General features: G+C 56.9%; 2 protein-coding genes and 1 non-coding gene across 3 annotated transcripts; 1 reads left to right on the top strand and 2 right to left on the bottom strand.

Moving 5' to 3' along the window:
* Positions 1 to 1,068: 1,068 nt before the first annotated feature.
* On the top strand, positions 1,069 to 1,878 carry COL26b_013706 (uncharacterized protein; the record flags this gene model as incomplete). The annotated part of the gene is made up of 1 exon (XM_053186299.1): positions 1,069 to 1,878. The coding sequence occupies one exon, from the start codon at positions 1,069 to 1,071 to the stop codon at positions 1,876 to 1,878; it is 810 nt and encodes a 269-aa protein (XP_053029747.1).
* Positions 1,879 to 4,796: 2,918 nt separating this feature from the next.
* COL26b_013705 (uncharacterized protein) lies at positions 4,797 to 6,574 on the bottom strand (the record flags this gene model as incomplete). Its single annotated transcript, XM_053186298.1, has 4 exons — positions 4,797 to 5,452; positions 5,513 to 5,729; positions 5,781 to 6,056; positions 6,194 to 6,574. The coding sequence occupies 4 exons, from the start codon at positions 6,572 to 6,574 to the stop codon at positions 4,797 to 4,799; spliced, it is 1,530 nt and encodes a 509-aa protein (XP_053029746.1).
* Positions 6,575 to 13,488: 6,914 nt separating this feature from the next.
* On the bottom strand, positions 13,489 to 13,560 carry COL26b_013704. Its single transcript has one exon. It is a non-coding gene; the product is annotated as a tRNA-Ala (tRNA).
* Positions 13,561 to 13,628: the final 68 nt, after the last annotated feature.

The following is a 13,628-nucleotide window of genomic DNA, read 5'->3' as shown; positions in this document are numbered from 1 at the left end:
AGTTGTTTCCCCCAGTTAAGCGAGCAAGAAACTCACTGCTGGCGGTACGAGGTATCATCGCGTTCAATAGATAGACTTGATTTTTCGACAGAAATTCAAGGTGTCTGAGTATGGTAGATACATGGAGAGAGGACGCATGAGAGCCGGATGCTATCGTCTAAATACACATATAGGTAGGTAATGCATCGGACGGCAGAGCGGCATGAAGGCTGGTATTACAAGTCATACAATTCAATGTCTGTGAAACGGAATGTTCCTTTAGCTTCCAGTCAAAATGCCTGGATAACCGACGTGTTAGTGCGAGCTGACACCTTCTCGGCTGTGTTCGACACAACACTCGGGCTGCGTAGCGATTTTCACGTCGCTTGATACCACAGGCTGCCTCACTTTTGCGTCACAGTAGCCTGCCAGTGCCCGAAAGAATACTTGATGAACGCGAAATGATTACGATGTAAGGCATTGTAAAAATGCTAGAGCTAGCGATCGCATAGAGATTCAGTACGTTGAGGGTTGAGAGCGGGGGATGAGTTGTCATTTGAATGGCCTAACGGGATCGGTGCCAGTCAAGTAAGGTATGCTGCTGATATATCTCGACCATCGCAGATTACCGATCTCTCAGGCACTGGCGTCCGAGCAACGTGGCCAATTGCAGGTGACAAACGCATCGATTTGCCTGACGTTATTCTTGATAGCTACCGAGAAAGCCCCCACGATCGAAAGACAGTAAATTGATGAGTGAAACACGTTTTTGGCTCGTGGAGACATCAGTGTCGAATGTGTCTCTTCATGAGTAGTCTATCTGTAGTGTATTATTCTCTCTAGTTGGCTTTGTGGTTGCCTGTGCTGACAGGTTGCGTCGAAGGATTCGGGGTTTGAAGGTGTACTGACAAGAAAGGAAGGTCGTTTGGATCTCACCAAGATCACGCCTTTCATTGATCGACTGGCAGTGGAGTCGAATCCTTCGTTTTTCTGATAGCTCAATTCAGATTCAACGTCATCCCTAACATCACTTCTTCAATACCTCCTGTGTGATTTCACAAACCACCGTCAACAACTCATAAGGCAGCAATGATGGTGCACCAAGAGCTGTATTCACCGCCAAATGTTCACGAAAAGCGCACTTCAACTCCCCATGACTCCGATGACGAAGACCTAGACATCGACCCCTTCCCGCAATGCGCCGATGAAACTTCGACCTCACTCTTGAGCCATCACGATAACCCATCACCCTCCAAACCGCGTCGCCAATACACCCTCTCCCTCCCCATCCTCATCGTAACAATAACCACCTCCCTCCTCCTCGGCATCTCCTCCACCCTCGCCCTTCAAACCCTCCTCTCCCCTTCCCCATCAAATCCCTCCACCCGCAACGCCAACACCCTCGCCTCCCCCTCCCCCTCCGACCTCAACACAACCTACCTCCTCCCCTTCCCCTGCGGCGCCACCCCCTCCGCCGCCCGCGCCGCCGGCTGCCTCTTCGACCTCATCTCCTTCAACTGGCTCCCACTCGCCTGCCACGACGCCGCCCTCGCCGCCACCTTCGAGGCCGAGCTGCGCGCCGCCGGCGAGCTGGCCTGGTACCGCGACATGAACCGCACCGCGCCCCTCACACGAGAGCAGATCATGACGGGGGAGTACACGGGCGTGTACGTGAGCCTGGCGTACCACCTGCGGCACTGCACGGCCATGTGGCGGCGGATGCACCGCGCGCTGATCCAGGGCGGTGGCGGGCTGGGCAGGGTGGACAGCTATATCTGGGGGTATCATCATACGCTGCATTGCGAGGATACGTTGCTAGGGCGGAGGAATGAGATGGAGGCGGAGGTGTTTACGACGGAGGTGAGGATTAAGTATCCGGATTGCGGTGTTGTGATATAGCAAGTTGGGTGGGCTGGGAGAGTTGGATGATGACACTTGACTTTCCCTTTTCAGCGGCATTAGTTCAGGGGCCAAAACAATCACTTATCATGTGGTCTTAAAGTGATATTTGTTATAACTTCGAAATCGTAGAAAACATTGACCGGGTATCATTCCCCCACCACCTCACTCCTCCAACCTCACCTCCCCAATCCAACTCTCCAAACTCCTCTCCTTCTCAACCTTCTTCTCAACCCTCGTCTTCAACTTCCTCCCCCCGCCATCCTCCTCTCCAGCCTCACCACCAACACCCCTCGGCCGCGGCTTCGCCAACAACTTTCTCGAAAACGGGATCCTCCACACCCTCGGCCCGTCCCCAACACCATCCACACCCGCCTCCGCAAACCCAGCCTCGATCGCAGCCCTCAACCTCTTCACAGCCTCCCAATTCCCCGTCACCGTCGTGATCCCCTCCCTCCACCCATACAGAAACGAACTCACCCCCATCGCATCCAGCCCGCTGCCCTTCCTCCCCACCGCCAGCGCGACCCTCGGCAGCGACCCCTCCTCCACCAACCCCCGCGCCTCCTCCCAGCTCACGCCCGGCACGACCTCGACAGGCAGCTGCAGATCTTCAGGGACGGGGTGCTCCGACAGCGTCTGCAACTTCCTCACCCTCTCCCTGCTGTCTTCACCCTCCCCCAACGGCTCGAACAAGATCCTCGTCCGCGCCTTCTCCGTCTCCGTCCCAATCTCCCCCAAAATCCGCAAAAACGTATCCGCCGCCTCCCTCGTCGTGACCAGTCGCCGCGCCCCGAGGGCGGGATACATCGTCGTCACCAGCCGCGGCCCGTTCTCCACCTCATCCGCCGCGTCGAGCCGGTGCTGCGCGCCCCGCAACAGCGGGCTCTCCGGCCCAATCTTCAAATGGCTACAGTCGCTCGCCAGCGCCATGAACACAGAGCAGTCTACATTCAGCGTGTCCGTGAAGCCCTCAAACGGGTCCACCTGCACCAGGTTCCGGATGGCCTCTCCCAAACTCGGCGTCGGCCGCGCCAGGATCCCCGCGTTCGCCGTCTCAACCACCAGCTCCACGCCAGTCCCCTCCCCGAGCCGGCGCACGAGAGAGAGCAGCCGATCCACGTGCGCGTTCCGGCCCTCCTCGATCCGGCTCATGAGAATCACGCACCGCGGCCGACGGTACCCTTCAAAGCTCCCCCGTGCTGCAGCGATCATGCACCGCGCCACGCGTGCGACTTCCACGCTGCCCTCGCCCTCCTCCTTCAGCACCTCCAACATCTCCTCCTGCTCCTCCTCGTCCCAGTCCCACCCCGCATCCGCCATCTCATAAAACAGCCTCCTCTCCGTCGTAGTCACAACCTTGACCCATTCCGTCCCTCCCTTAACCACCAAATCCACCACCGCGCCAACCCCCTTCCCCTTTCCCTTCTTCCCATCCTTCTTCACCGCCAGCTCCCGCCTCATCCCCGCCAAATCACAACACCGCTTCGCCACCTCCCACACGCTCTCATAAAACTTGTAATTACTCGCATCCAGCCTCAACCGCGTCTTCCGATCCAGCGCCTCCAACTCTTGTCCCCCGAGATCCGGGGTGTAGGCGGCCACCATCCTCTCGAGGTGCTTCTTCTCCGACACAACAAGCCGCTCAAACGGGCCCAGGCCGGGGACGGCCTGGTTCCACGCCAGCGGCTTGGTCGTCGTCGTCGGGGACGGGCGGCGGGTGAGTGCGTCTTTGAGCGCGTCGAGCTCGCTGAGGAGGGTGGTGATGTTGGTGAGGATGTGGGTGCATTGCGTGAGCAAGGGGAGGGCCGGGTCCGGCGCGGAGGATGGCAGGATAGCCATTTTTGGTAGCTTGACTTTTCCCCCGTCCTCGTGTGTTCTGACGAATTGGTTGTGAGTGCTGAGAGCTGGCTGTGTGTGTGGTGGACCTCGACGAAGACGGGATGTGTTGAGACGTCCGCCTGAGCCGGTTCGACGTTGTACGGCACGGGGCCCAAAAATTGATGGAGGGGCAAGGGTCTTGGTCAAGAGTCAACGTGTCCGCTCGTGAGAACAAAACCCGTCTGGGCTGAGTCTCGCTTCTAAGGACAAATGAATTGAGTTTCCACGGAATTTTTTTTTCCGCTTCGCAGCTCTGGCAGTAAGAACCGGAAGGAAGTTCAAGAATCTTCACAAGGTCGCGGGGTCGGAATTTTCGGGGTGCTTATCGATAAGACAGACGAACGGAGTCGTCTCCGATCCTGGGTTGACAAAAGATTCCAGCTCGCGTGGCGGCAAGGATGAACAAGCAGGGGTTGTCGACACGATGCGTGCTGCCTCGTTGATAGAGCTCAGCAATTCCGGGTGGGAATCTGACGTCGCAAGGCCGTTTCTTGAGGCGCAGAATACCGCAAAGGGAGCACGTGAGCGAAATCCGGACACGCGGGGTCCACCCCACCGACGCGGGGCCTAACCGGGCCGTCCGTGGGCGCATCACAGATGCAAAGCAGCCGAAAACACATGAGCTCTGTCACAGTCGTGAAGTTCGTGTAGGTGAATAGAGGAGGTTCGGAGCCTCAACCTCTTCGCGTTCCATTAATCCTTCTCGCCATTGTTGGCCCAAGTCATGTTCATTAAGGCGATGTAAGCCGCCACCCAAACCCCGTCATCCAAAAGTACCCTTCATCCACTGCCATGCCCCGTCCCCGGATTCAATGCCCAAAGTGTTTTTCGTCTAACCAACGGCGCAAACAGAGGTATAGTGTCCGATACAATGCGTCCTCCCAGAAAAAGCATACAGCAGGGTTCTGATTAGAAAACAGTTCCGTCGCTATCGATCAGGATTGGGGGTTCCTTCGTGTTCGGTCGGCTGAACTCGGCCATTTCGCGGCCGCCCTGTAACGTGTTAGTCTGTGCCATGTATTCCGTCGGTGCGGTTGTTAGCTTGCCTTCCAGCTGCCTGCCTCGAGCAGTTGGGCGAGCGTAAGCTCGTGGCCATTGAGCTCGTTCCTAAGGTGCTTGTTGACCTCTACACAGAGCCTGTCCAAAAAGCCCACTGTGATGCCGCGCCACTCCACAATAACGTCGTCGCTTGGCTCGAACATAGGCGCAACCTCTACAGGCTTGACATTTGTCCTGCGGCAGTACTCGTCGTAGTGTTGGAGGCCCCTCTCCGTATCGTCGGCCTTCAACGTAAGAACACCGAGGTCGATAAAGAGACCGCCGTTGCGGTATTCAGGAAGACCGGTCAGTAGCTCAACGCCTGCGAACTGGATGCGGAGCAAGGTCTGCATCGGTTGCATCAGGCTGTAGCAGAGCCATTGCGTGAGCTTGTGAAACGGAAGAATCGACTCCCACGCTGCGGTCGAGTTCTGGGCCGAAGGGGGGAACGGTGAAAACTGTGAAGTCGTCGGGCTTTGCGGTGGTTGCGGCATGGAGTGGCAAGGCCAGGCATCGCCGAGAGACACGCCGTTGATAGCGGTCCGCGACTGGGGCCAGATTGGTGCCAGGCCGTTCATGAGGACGTTCCACAGAGTGGGAATGATGACGATTGGCGTAGACGACGCTTGCGTTGAGGGGTGTGCCAGCAAGTAGTCTAAGACGCGTTAGCTGTGGCCAGAGCGGAGAGTGTCTTCAATGCCGGGCTGCAACATACCAACCATGTTACCTGGCCGGCCATTGTCTCCAAAGTACTCTCGCTTCTCAGTCAGAGCAGTTGCTAGCCTCACGAGAAGATTTGTCCTGCCCTCGACGCCCGCCATTTCATTGCCTGGCTTAGACTGCAGACCAGCGGCCACCTTTTCTACCGTCAAGTTGCGCAGGGCATCCTTGTCGACCTGGAACTTGTTTTTGGGATCGCTGGAGAAGGCACCCTGTACCACCATCAGCAGCCGTAGAAATCACGCATACACTGGAAAACGCACCGTCTTGAACATCTCCAAGCTTGCCACGGCAATGCCTTCTGACCTGCGGTAAATGCGGCCATTTTCCGTGCTCTTGTAGCTCCACTTGGTACCCGCACCGGCATCCAGCAGTACACTGACCAAGAAGAGGTCGATCATGCGGCGGCATTTTTCGCTATTGTCGACGTCCTCGGGGAAGGTGGAAAGGAGCTGTGCAATTCGGTCTCGGCCTCCGATGCAGAAATGCTGGTGTCGTCCGTGGCCGGGAATCGTGTTGAATGGTGCATCGTAATCTCTCTGTGGTGGATCATCAGGTCAGTACACTACCATTCGGCGAAGATTACAGGGGACGGGTGTTGCAGCCGGCGAGCCGCTCGATCACGCGAGCAGCGCGAGCTGCGGCAAGGTTGAAGGAGGACTTGGTCGAACCCTACCTTGATGATCTGAGAGACAAACGACACAACGTCGGCGAACTTGCGCATGTCCACGTCAAAATGCTTCAGCTCATTACGCAATGCCTTTTCGGTGACGATCTTGCTCCTCTCTCTGACGGCTCCCAGACTTCTCAGGTAGCCCGCAGGGTCCAGCTGGGGGTCGGGTGGGCGCGGCAGGTCGACTTTTGGTATCGGGAGTGGTGAAAACGGCGTCAATGGAGTGCCGGGAGTGGTGCTGCCAGCGGAAGTTCTGTTCATAGTAATGCTGCGGGGCGGTGGTGACTTGATGCTGGAGGCGCCCGAGTTGATGCTAACACTCGAGGTGTTGATAGAGGGCTTGGAGCCTTTGGGGGCCTTTTCCTTCCTCGAAAACAGGCCCATTTTGGCGGTTTAGGGGGATGGCAAATCGATGAATTGGCGGTCCAGTGGGGTTCTGCTGGAGGGGTCGAAGTGCTGCTGAGTCGAGTCGGGTCGACAGCGATGCGACGCTCGCGGGCGATCAGTAGTCAAGACGTGCGACGGCGGTCGTGACCGGGGTATCGGAGAGGCGGAGGATGACGCAGTCGGGTTGCTGACCTTGTCAACGACGAATATATGATGATTAGGGAGTGGCTTTGAGGTCGAAGACGCAAGGAGGGCAAAGGGGAGAGAAAAGACGGAAGATAGGAAGTCGAGGTTCGCCGGGAGTGGTTTAATATGAAAGAGAGACGGACGGCCGGTTGGTTCGACTTGCGGGGAACAATTCCAGCTGGTGGACAACTGCTGGAGTCGGGACAGGACAGCTGCGGCCCTGTAGGCGACGGTCTGAATGCGCTAGGAGGGATGCAGCAGCGGCAAGCAGCAAGCAGCCAGCAATCAGTCAACCCGGGCTGGCCCTCCACTGGGATGGATGGGCAAGGCAAGACAGGAGGACTGGACCAGTGGACCGGACAGGACAGGGCACTGGGGGTGGGCTTAGGGCGGCGCCTGTCGCCGGTGGTGGCCTGGGCTGTGTGAGGCCTGTACCTTGGCCTGTCGGGATGAGACTATGAGAAGATGTCGACCGACTTGAGGTGACCCTGCTGTCGACGGAGGGGTGCTGCTGGGGGAGGAGCCGGGGCTCTGGTGTTCAGACTCAGGAACAGATTCCCTTATTGGTGTTAGAGTTCTGGCCGACGTCGATCTGGATCCAGGGTGACCGCTGGGAGTGGGCGAACTGCTTCTGGCTTGGTTAGCCTCGAAAAAATGTCGAGCCACTTTGAGCCATTCCCACTGCGCCGCGCCGCACGCCGGACACAGGCAGTCAAGCGCGACACCGGAAAGATGGAAGGATGATGGGATGGGGTGGGAGTGAATAAAAAAAGACATGTGTGTTTGGGCAATATGTGTGTATGTCATTGAGTAGGTCTTGTATGCGCGTGTATGCATTTTGTGCACGTCCATGGCCGCCCATCGCCAATTTGGAAAAGCCGGCACCAGCTCCATGGGGCATCCTTCTGCTCCCCCGTCTGAAATCTGCACCGGCCATTTTTAGACCCAGAGATGGAGGACCTTGAGATCGAGGCTATCCATGCAGGCGTTGAGTGCGCTGGGCAGAATACGCGCAGAATGCAGAATGCACGGCGACGATCTCTCGGAGCAAGAGATGAGGGTTCGGAGGAGAAAAGATGGATACACGTACGGTTCTGAGGGGAGGGATGCCGCTCGTTTTCTCGCTCTCGTTTGAAGAGACGACGTATGGACGAAGTATGCGATGGAAGAAGCTGTTGCTTCGAGTCGCGCAGTAGAAGATGCAATGGTTTAAGCCTGGAGGTTGTCAAGCTGGCAGCGGGAATGACGGCGATAAAAAGCGTCCGAGGGTCAACCGGATCTGATCTGGGCTAGCAGGACGGGATCTAAGAGGCGTCCAATGTTTGCAGCCGGTGGAAATTGACGATCAATATGCGGCCCTCTCAAGGCACTTGCTGTGCTTGGTGCTGGGGACACAGGGCGCTGCAAAAAGCAACACCAGCGCGGCGGCAGGCTGGCGACGGCCAATTGGGGGCCAGAGACAAGTTGCGTCGGTCTTGAGCTTGGCCTCGGAAGGCTTAACCGCTGTTGCCGTGTGTATCGACGACGTCGCAGTGCAGCGCAGGGAGTCTGATGTTGAGGCTTTGAGGCGGACAGCCGCCAGTGAGAAGTGACGGCGTTGTGGGATTCAACGGGTGATGCGATGACGACTCTTTTGATGCAGGGCCAGTCGGAGGAGGGAATCAGGTACTCTTCTGCACGATCCGGCAGATATCGTGCCTCTGCAGACGGAGAAAAAAAGAAAAAAAAAGGAGGAATTGGGGAAAAGAAATGTGCAACGGTCGGAGTCTGGCTGAAAGCAGAGACCACGAGCAAAAAAGCAAGGAAGCTTTGTTGCACACACCGGGTCGAGACGAGGCGAGACGAGGCGAGGCCGGGAACGTGGGGAGAAAGTCGGAGGGCGGAGGAGAGGAAAGACACGGACGGACACAGGAAGGCCGAACGAACCCAGCCAGGAACAAATAATAAAGCTTGAGATGTGAGCAATAAGAATAAAAAGCCCGGGAGATTGCACGGGAGTTGAGGGCGGTATGTCGTCTGCCTTGAGGTAGGTACTAGGTGAGGTATTCTGGCTGAATATCTCTGGATGAATATCTAGATGAAAAACCTACCAAGCTCAAATGGAAGGAGAGACCGACCTCATGTTCCTTCTATTCTTATCATTCGTTCGTCCCTTCTCCTTCCATCCATCGTCCTTCCTTGCGCAGGCAGGCGGCCATCAGGGACGGCACGATGGACGGGAAGGAAGGGACGAGCCAGGCCACAGCTACCTTCCTGCCTTAAGGTATTATTACACTGGTTGCTACAAAGTACACACAGAGGCAGGAAGGAAGGTGCAGCAATTGGAAACAGTGGGGAGACGGCATGGAATCCCGGGCCAACAATGCCATGTCTCTCATCTCTTTAGTCACATACCCGTACCATGGTATCTTGCACTCACAGTGAGCGCACTTTAAGAGCTGCGGATGCTTGTCCCCCGCCGTCAGGATCAGTAAGTGGGTGATTGTGCCTTGAGGGACTTTCTGGATTGCTGATACGTAGCTAGCTGCTGCTGCTGCTGCTGCTGCTCGGATATGGCATTGTCCAAACTGGGAGACATCCCCACTGGGCACTGTACCTGAAAACCTCGCCGTGCTGATGCTTGTCAAGCTGTGTGGTCTCTCTGTTCTCTCGAGTCCGGTGTGTACTAGGTAGCCTCCTCCCGCTGGACTGGATTTAGCGAGGCCTCGTCGTCCAATGTCTGCTGCAGGGCTTCATTGGCAGCACGGGTGGCCCCGGCAGGAACTGGAGCTCCAGCCTCCAGCTCGGATACTGTCCACTCGTCCATGCAGTGTACTTTAGTGCCTCAAGTGGGTGCTCCGGTCCGCCTAATGGTCATCCGCCGCTGCACATTGGACGCACCTCATTGTCAACGATGAATGAACCATGACATCTTCTTGCGGTACCTTAGGCAAGGCATTGATGCTATCCAGATGGAAAGAACACTGTGAAGGTGCCTTCCCAGTAATCGTGGGTGGTCAGAGCTTCATTCTTGCCCCGACCAGATGGCAGGAACCCAAGCGGCAACAAGCAGGAGGCAAGAGCAAGCAACAGCGGAGGCAGGACCTGAGGCAGGAGGCAAGCACCTTCCCCAGATCATCACCGCCAACACCAACAGCCACCGAGACCGACCGCCGCATCACGCAAACACATCCACCTCAACCACCACTCAACCATGACCGCCTCGCCGATCTGGCCCACCGTTGCAAATCACCAACTGATTCAGTCTCTGCCGCCTGCCTCCAGACCCTGACGAGACCCGGACCGCGCTTCAGGTCGCACTTGCGATGGGGCCTCTCAGGCGCCGGAACAAATCCCGGCGGGCTGTGACACTGCACTGCTCAGGTCCCGTCTCTCAATGATCCATCAGTGATCATCTCGATAATAACAGCTCTCCCACTCTTCAATTCTCCCACGAGGCTGCTCAAGGTTTGGCCCCCATACAGTGTCGACCTCTGACAGCCCCATTGCGGATAGTGCTCCCCTCGGATTGTACTACGTCGTCTACGTGAGCCCCGTCAAAAGATTTTTTCAACACCCCCAAGGACTCCAGTCGAGATGTAATCATGGTACGATCGTCCCATCTCTTGGGCCAGGGACCATCGTCTGAGCCATTGCTCCCATGCAGTCTGCGAGGATATGATGCCAACCTGCTGCCTATCTCCTCCGCTGACCCGCCCAGTCAACAGTGGAGGACCTGGACGACAAATGTCGACAACCGCGACAAGAAAACTTGCCTAGAGCACACTGCCGGTGCGCATTTTGCTTCAACCACTTGTGTAGTAATTACGTGCAGCCACCAGGGTCTGCAATACGCGGTCCAGTTTTTACGGTCCTCTCCTCGACAGACCCGGGCCTCTACCTTTCGTCTCTGAGTCTGGTGCTGTCTCAAGGGCCCAGCAACTGGATCCTCCCATTGGACCCTGCTCTCAGGGAACCACGGGCCATCGACGATTCCCATGGCTGCTCATCTCCCCGCCGCAGCAACATTGGATTTACACGGAAATTCGGTATCAGACCAAGCCGTGCCTTTTCCGCCGTCGCGACCAGACACCGACGGTCGACCAGACACCTCTCGTGTACGGTACTGTCACCACTCGCGCACTCCCTCATCGCCGTCGTTTATGAGAACGGTTGGGATCTTGGAAACGATTGTTTCGCGTCACGGCCAATGCGGCTTGCGCAGCGTGCCGCTCTAGCTAAGTCAGCCCGGTACCCGCGTCGCGTCTCGTCTAGTCTCGCCCTCTCACAGGGCCGAACACGAAGCAGCATTTATCGTGCCGAGGTCGACCGAACCGACGTCCAACAGGATGCCTGCGTGCTGTTGCCTTCCCAAGTTCCCTCGGACCCATCTCCAGTTAGGTTTGTGAGAAGTGCGAAAATTTTGTTTGCTTCCAGATGCAACGTCGGCCGCCATGCACACGCAAACCCAGCAAGCTGCGTGCTTCGGTTGCCTGGTCCTGCAGCCTTTGCGAAATGGGGAAACACAACATCGCTGCCGGCCACGCAGACAGGCTGAAATAAAAAACCAGACAAGCAGCCAGACGGCCCGGGGAGCCCCTTCCACGCCCAAGGAAACCCCTCCCTGTGCAAAAGCTCGACTGCACCCTCGAGACACGGTACCAGGGACTTGGGCTCTGTGGGATGGAAGGATGACCGGCCTGTGTTGCAGTGCAGCCGATGCCTGCAAGGTACGGGAGACGGTGCACCTTTCTGGAATGGTCCGGCCTGGGAGCTGCATGCCGTGATGCGCGATGAGCTCCGTGGCACTCATTGTCTTCGCGTGGCCTACGATTCGCAACCTCTGTCCGTTAATGGTGCCTCGCATCGCCTCTGTATTGGACAATGCGCTGCTGCAAGGCGTGCCCGGAAATGCCCAAGTGTCCTCCAAATCGGATGAACACCTCCACGCCCTACCCACCCTCTGGGTAGCCTGGCTTTCGAGGGTACAACAAACATGCAGCTAGAGACAGCTGTCACAGTCGAAGGCTTGCTTGTTGGAGACGAAAACTTTGGCATTTCCAGAGGTTGTCTGGCAAATCCTGCTTGTTGCGCACTGCATATTCACCGTTGAGAGGCCAAGTTGACACCTTTGGTTGTGCTGCAGTTCCCGTATCAATTGGAGGAACGTCCTAGGCCGATACGACGATATGTACAGCCAACCAACCGCCACCTGCGGTCTGGAGCGCCACAGCCTCTAGGAGCGGAAGTGACAGCAGAAAACATGTGGAGAGACTAGGATGAAAGGCGCGGGCACGGTTTGCCTCGTGTCGTGGAAATCGAGGCACGGACGCCTCCCGGGGTGCTGTTTGTCTCGAAGGTTAGCCAGGAGACATCTCTCAAAACTCATTTTCGCGGACCTGGGCGACCGAGGTGAAAGGGTCAGGAGCAAACCTCCTGAGCTCCTCAGTCCTCTCGGCAAGCTTGACAAGCTGCAGGCCGGCCAGCTCATGACTCTCACACGTACGATCTTTGCAAAAGACCCATGGCTGCTTCGTCGACGATGAACGGACGACGATCGATAGCTCGGCAGCAAACAGACAGTCCGTCCTGTTGACGCCAAATCCAACGACAGCTCACCTGTCAAATAGTGCGCCGCATTATGGCTTCGCATCGCGCCGGTGTTGAGCGACATCGACACCAGCTGAATGGCGCCGCGTCAAAACCCTTGGACGCCATTCAAAGGGTCACCCGTCGGCTCGTGCCACTTTCTTCACCGAACCGGGTTGGTTGTCCAGACCCTCCCCGCTCACCCCCGACGCAACTTTTAGCCCCCGGCCACCAAGCTCAGATCTAATTGTGCACAGTGTTGCCCACGCCCAGGAAACCCAGTCTTCTCGAATTTTGAAAACTCCAGGGCCTCGCTCGACTAACTCGTTACGGAAGCTCCCTGACCACACGTTCACTTTAATTTTCCCGTTGGGCTTGTCGTGTCCTTTGTGACTTGCGCTGTTTTACACGACTCCGCTCCCGGCCTTCATTCTCGCTGATGACAAGTTCTGCTTTCGGGAATCCTAACTGGACAGCCCCCTATTCGCTTCCATGCTCGGAGGCTTGCTGAGGCCGGGCGAAGCATCGCCCCCTAGTCCGGTTCCGGGGACGATGCCGAGTTGCGCGATGCTGCCACGAGGTGGCCATGCTGAGCGCCGGCGTCCTGGGTCTTGAGGTGCTATTGGCGTCCACGGTACGAACGGGCGAGATCAGCTCTTGCCATTGCCGGTAGTGGGCTGGCTTCAGCGCGGTCACTGATCGATCTACGCGACAGCTCGAGCAACTAGTTGTCATAATCGCAACGATCTGGAGGGAGAAGATCTGCTATTCGCGCACGTCTATCGAGCAGCTTCAGAGGGCCACGGGACCTCAAGCGCGGGTCGCGAGCGGTCCGATATTTGACTTGAGCTCTCGTCATCCGGTAATTTATCAGCGCGTATGATAGACACAATGTCTCACTAAGGACCCGGACACCATCGCGTCCGGAATGGTCTTTTACACAACGCCCGGCAGCAGTTGGGTACGGTAGGATGTGATAGGGTCCAGCCTTTCACGCCTCCACTGAGCATCTTCACTCAAGCTACCCTGAGACGCTAGCGCCACAACAACACTTCTGATCTGCCTGCCGTCTGTGAGGACCTTCTGAAGCAATAGGCGAAGCAAAAGAACTATCAAAAGAAATATAATCAGCGCGAACTGACCAATGAGCCAAAAATTGGACGAACAGGGAATCGAACCCTGGACCACTCACATGCTAAGCGAGTATTATACCACTAAACCATTCGCCCAAAGGATGATTTCGCCCGGACTTGAACCGGAGACCTTCAGTGTGTTAGACTGACGTGATAACCAACTA

Source organism: Colletotrichum chrysophilum (genome assembly GCF_026319265.1).
Source record: "Colletotrichum chrysophilum strain AFK26 chromosome Unknown scaffold_250, whole genome shotgun sequence".
In the NCBI taxonomy this organism is placed as follows: Eukaryota; Fungi; Ascomycota; class Sordariomycetes; order Glomerellales; family Glomerellaceae; genus Colletotrichum; species Colletotrichum chrysophilum.
This window is presented reverse-complemented; position numbering and strand designations above follow the sequence as displayed.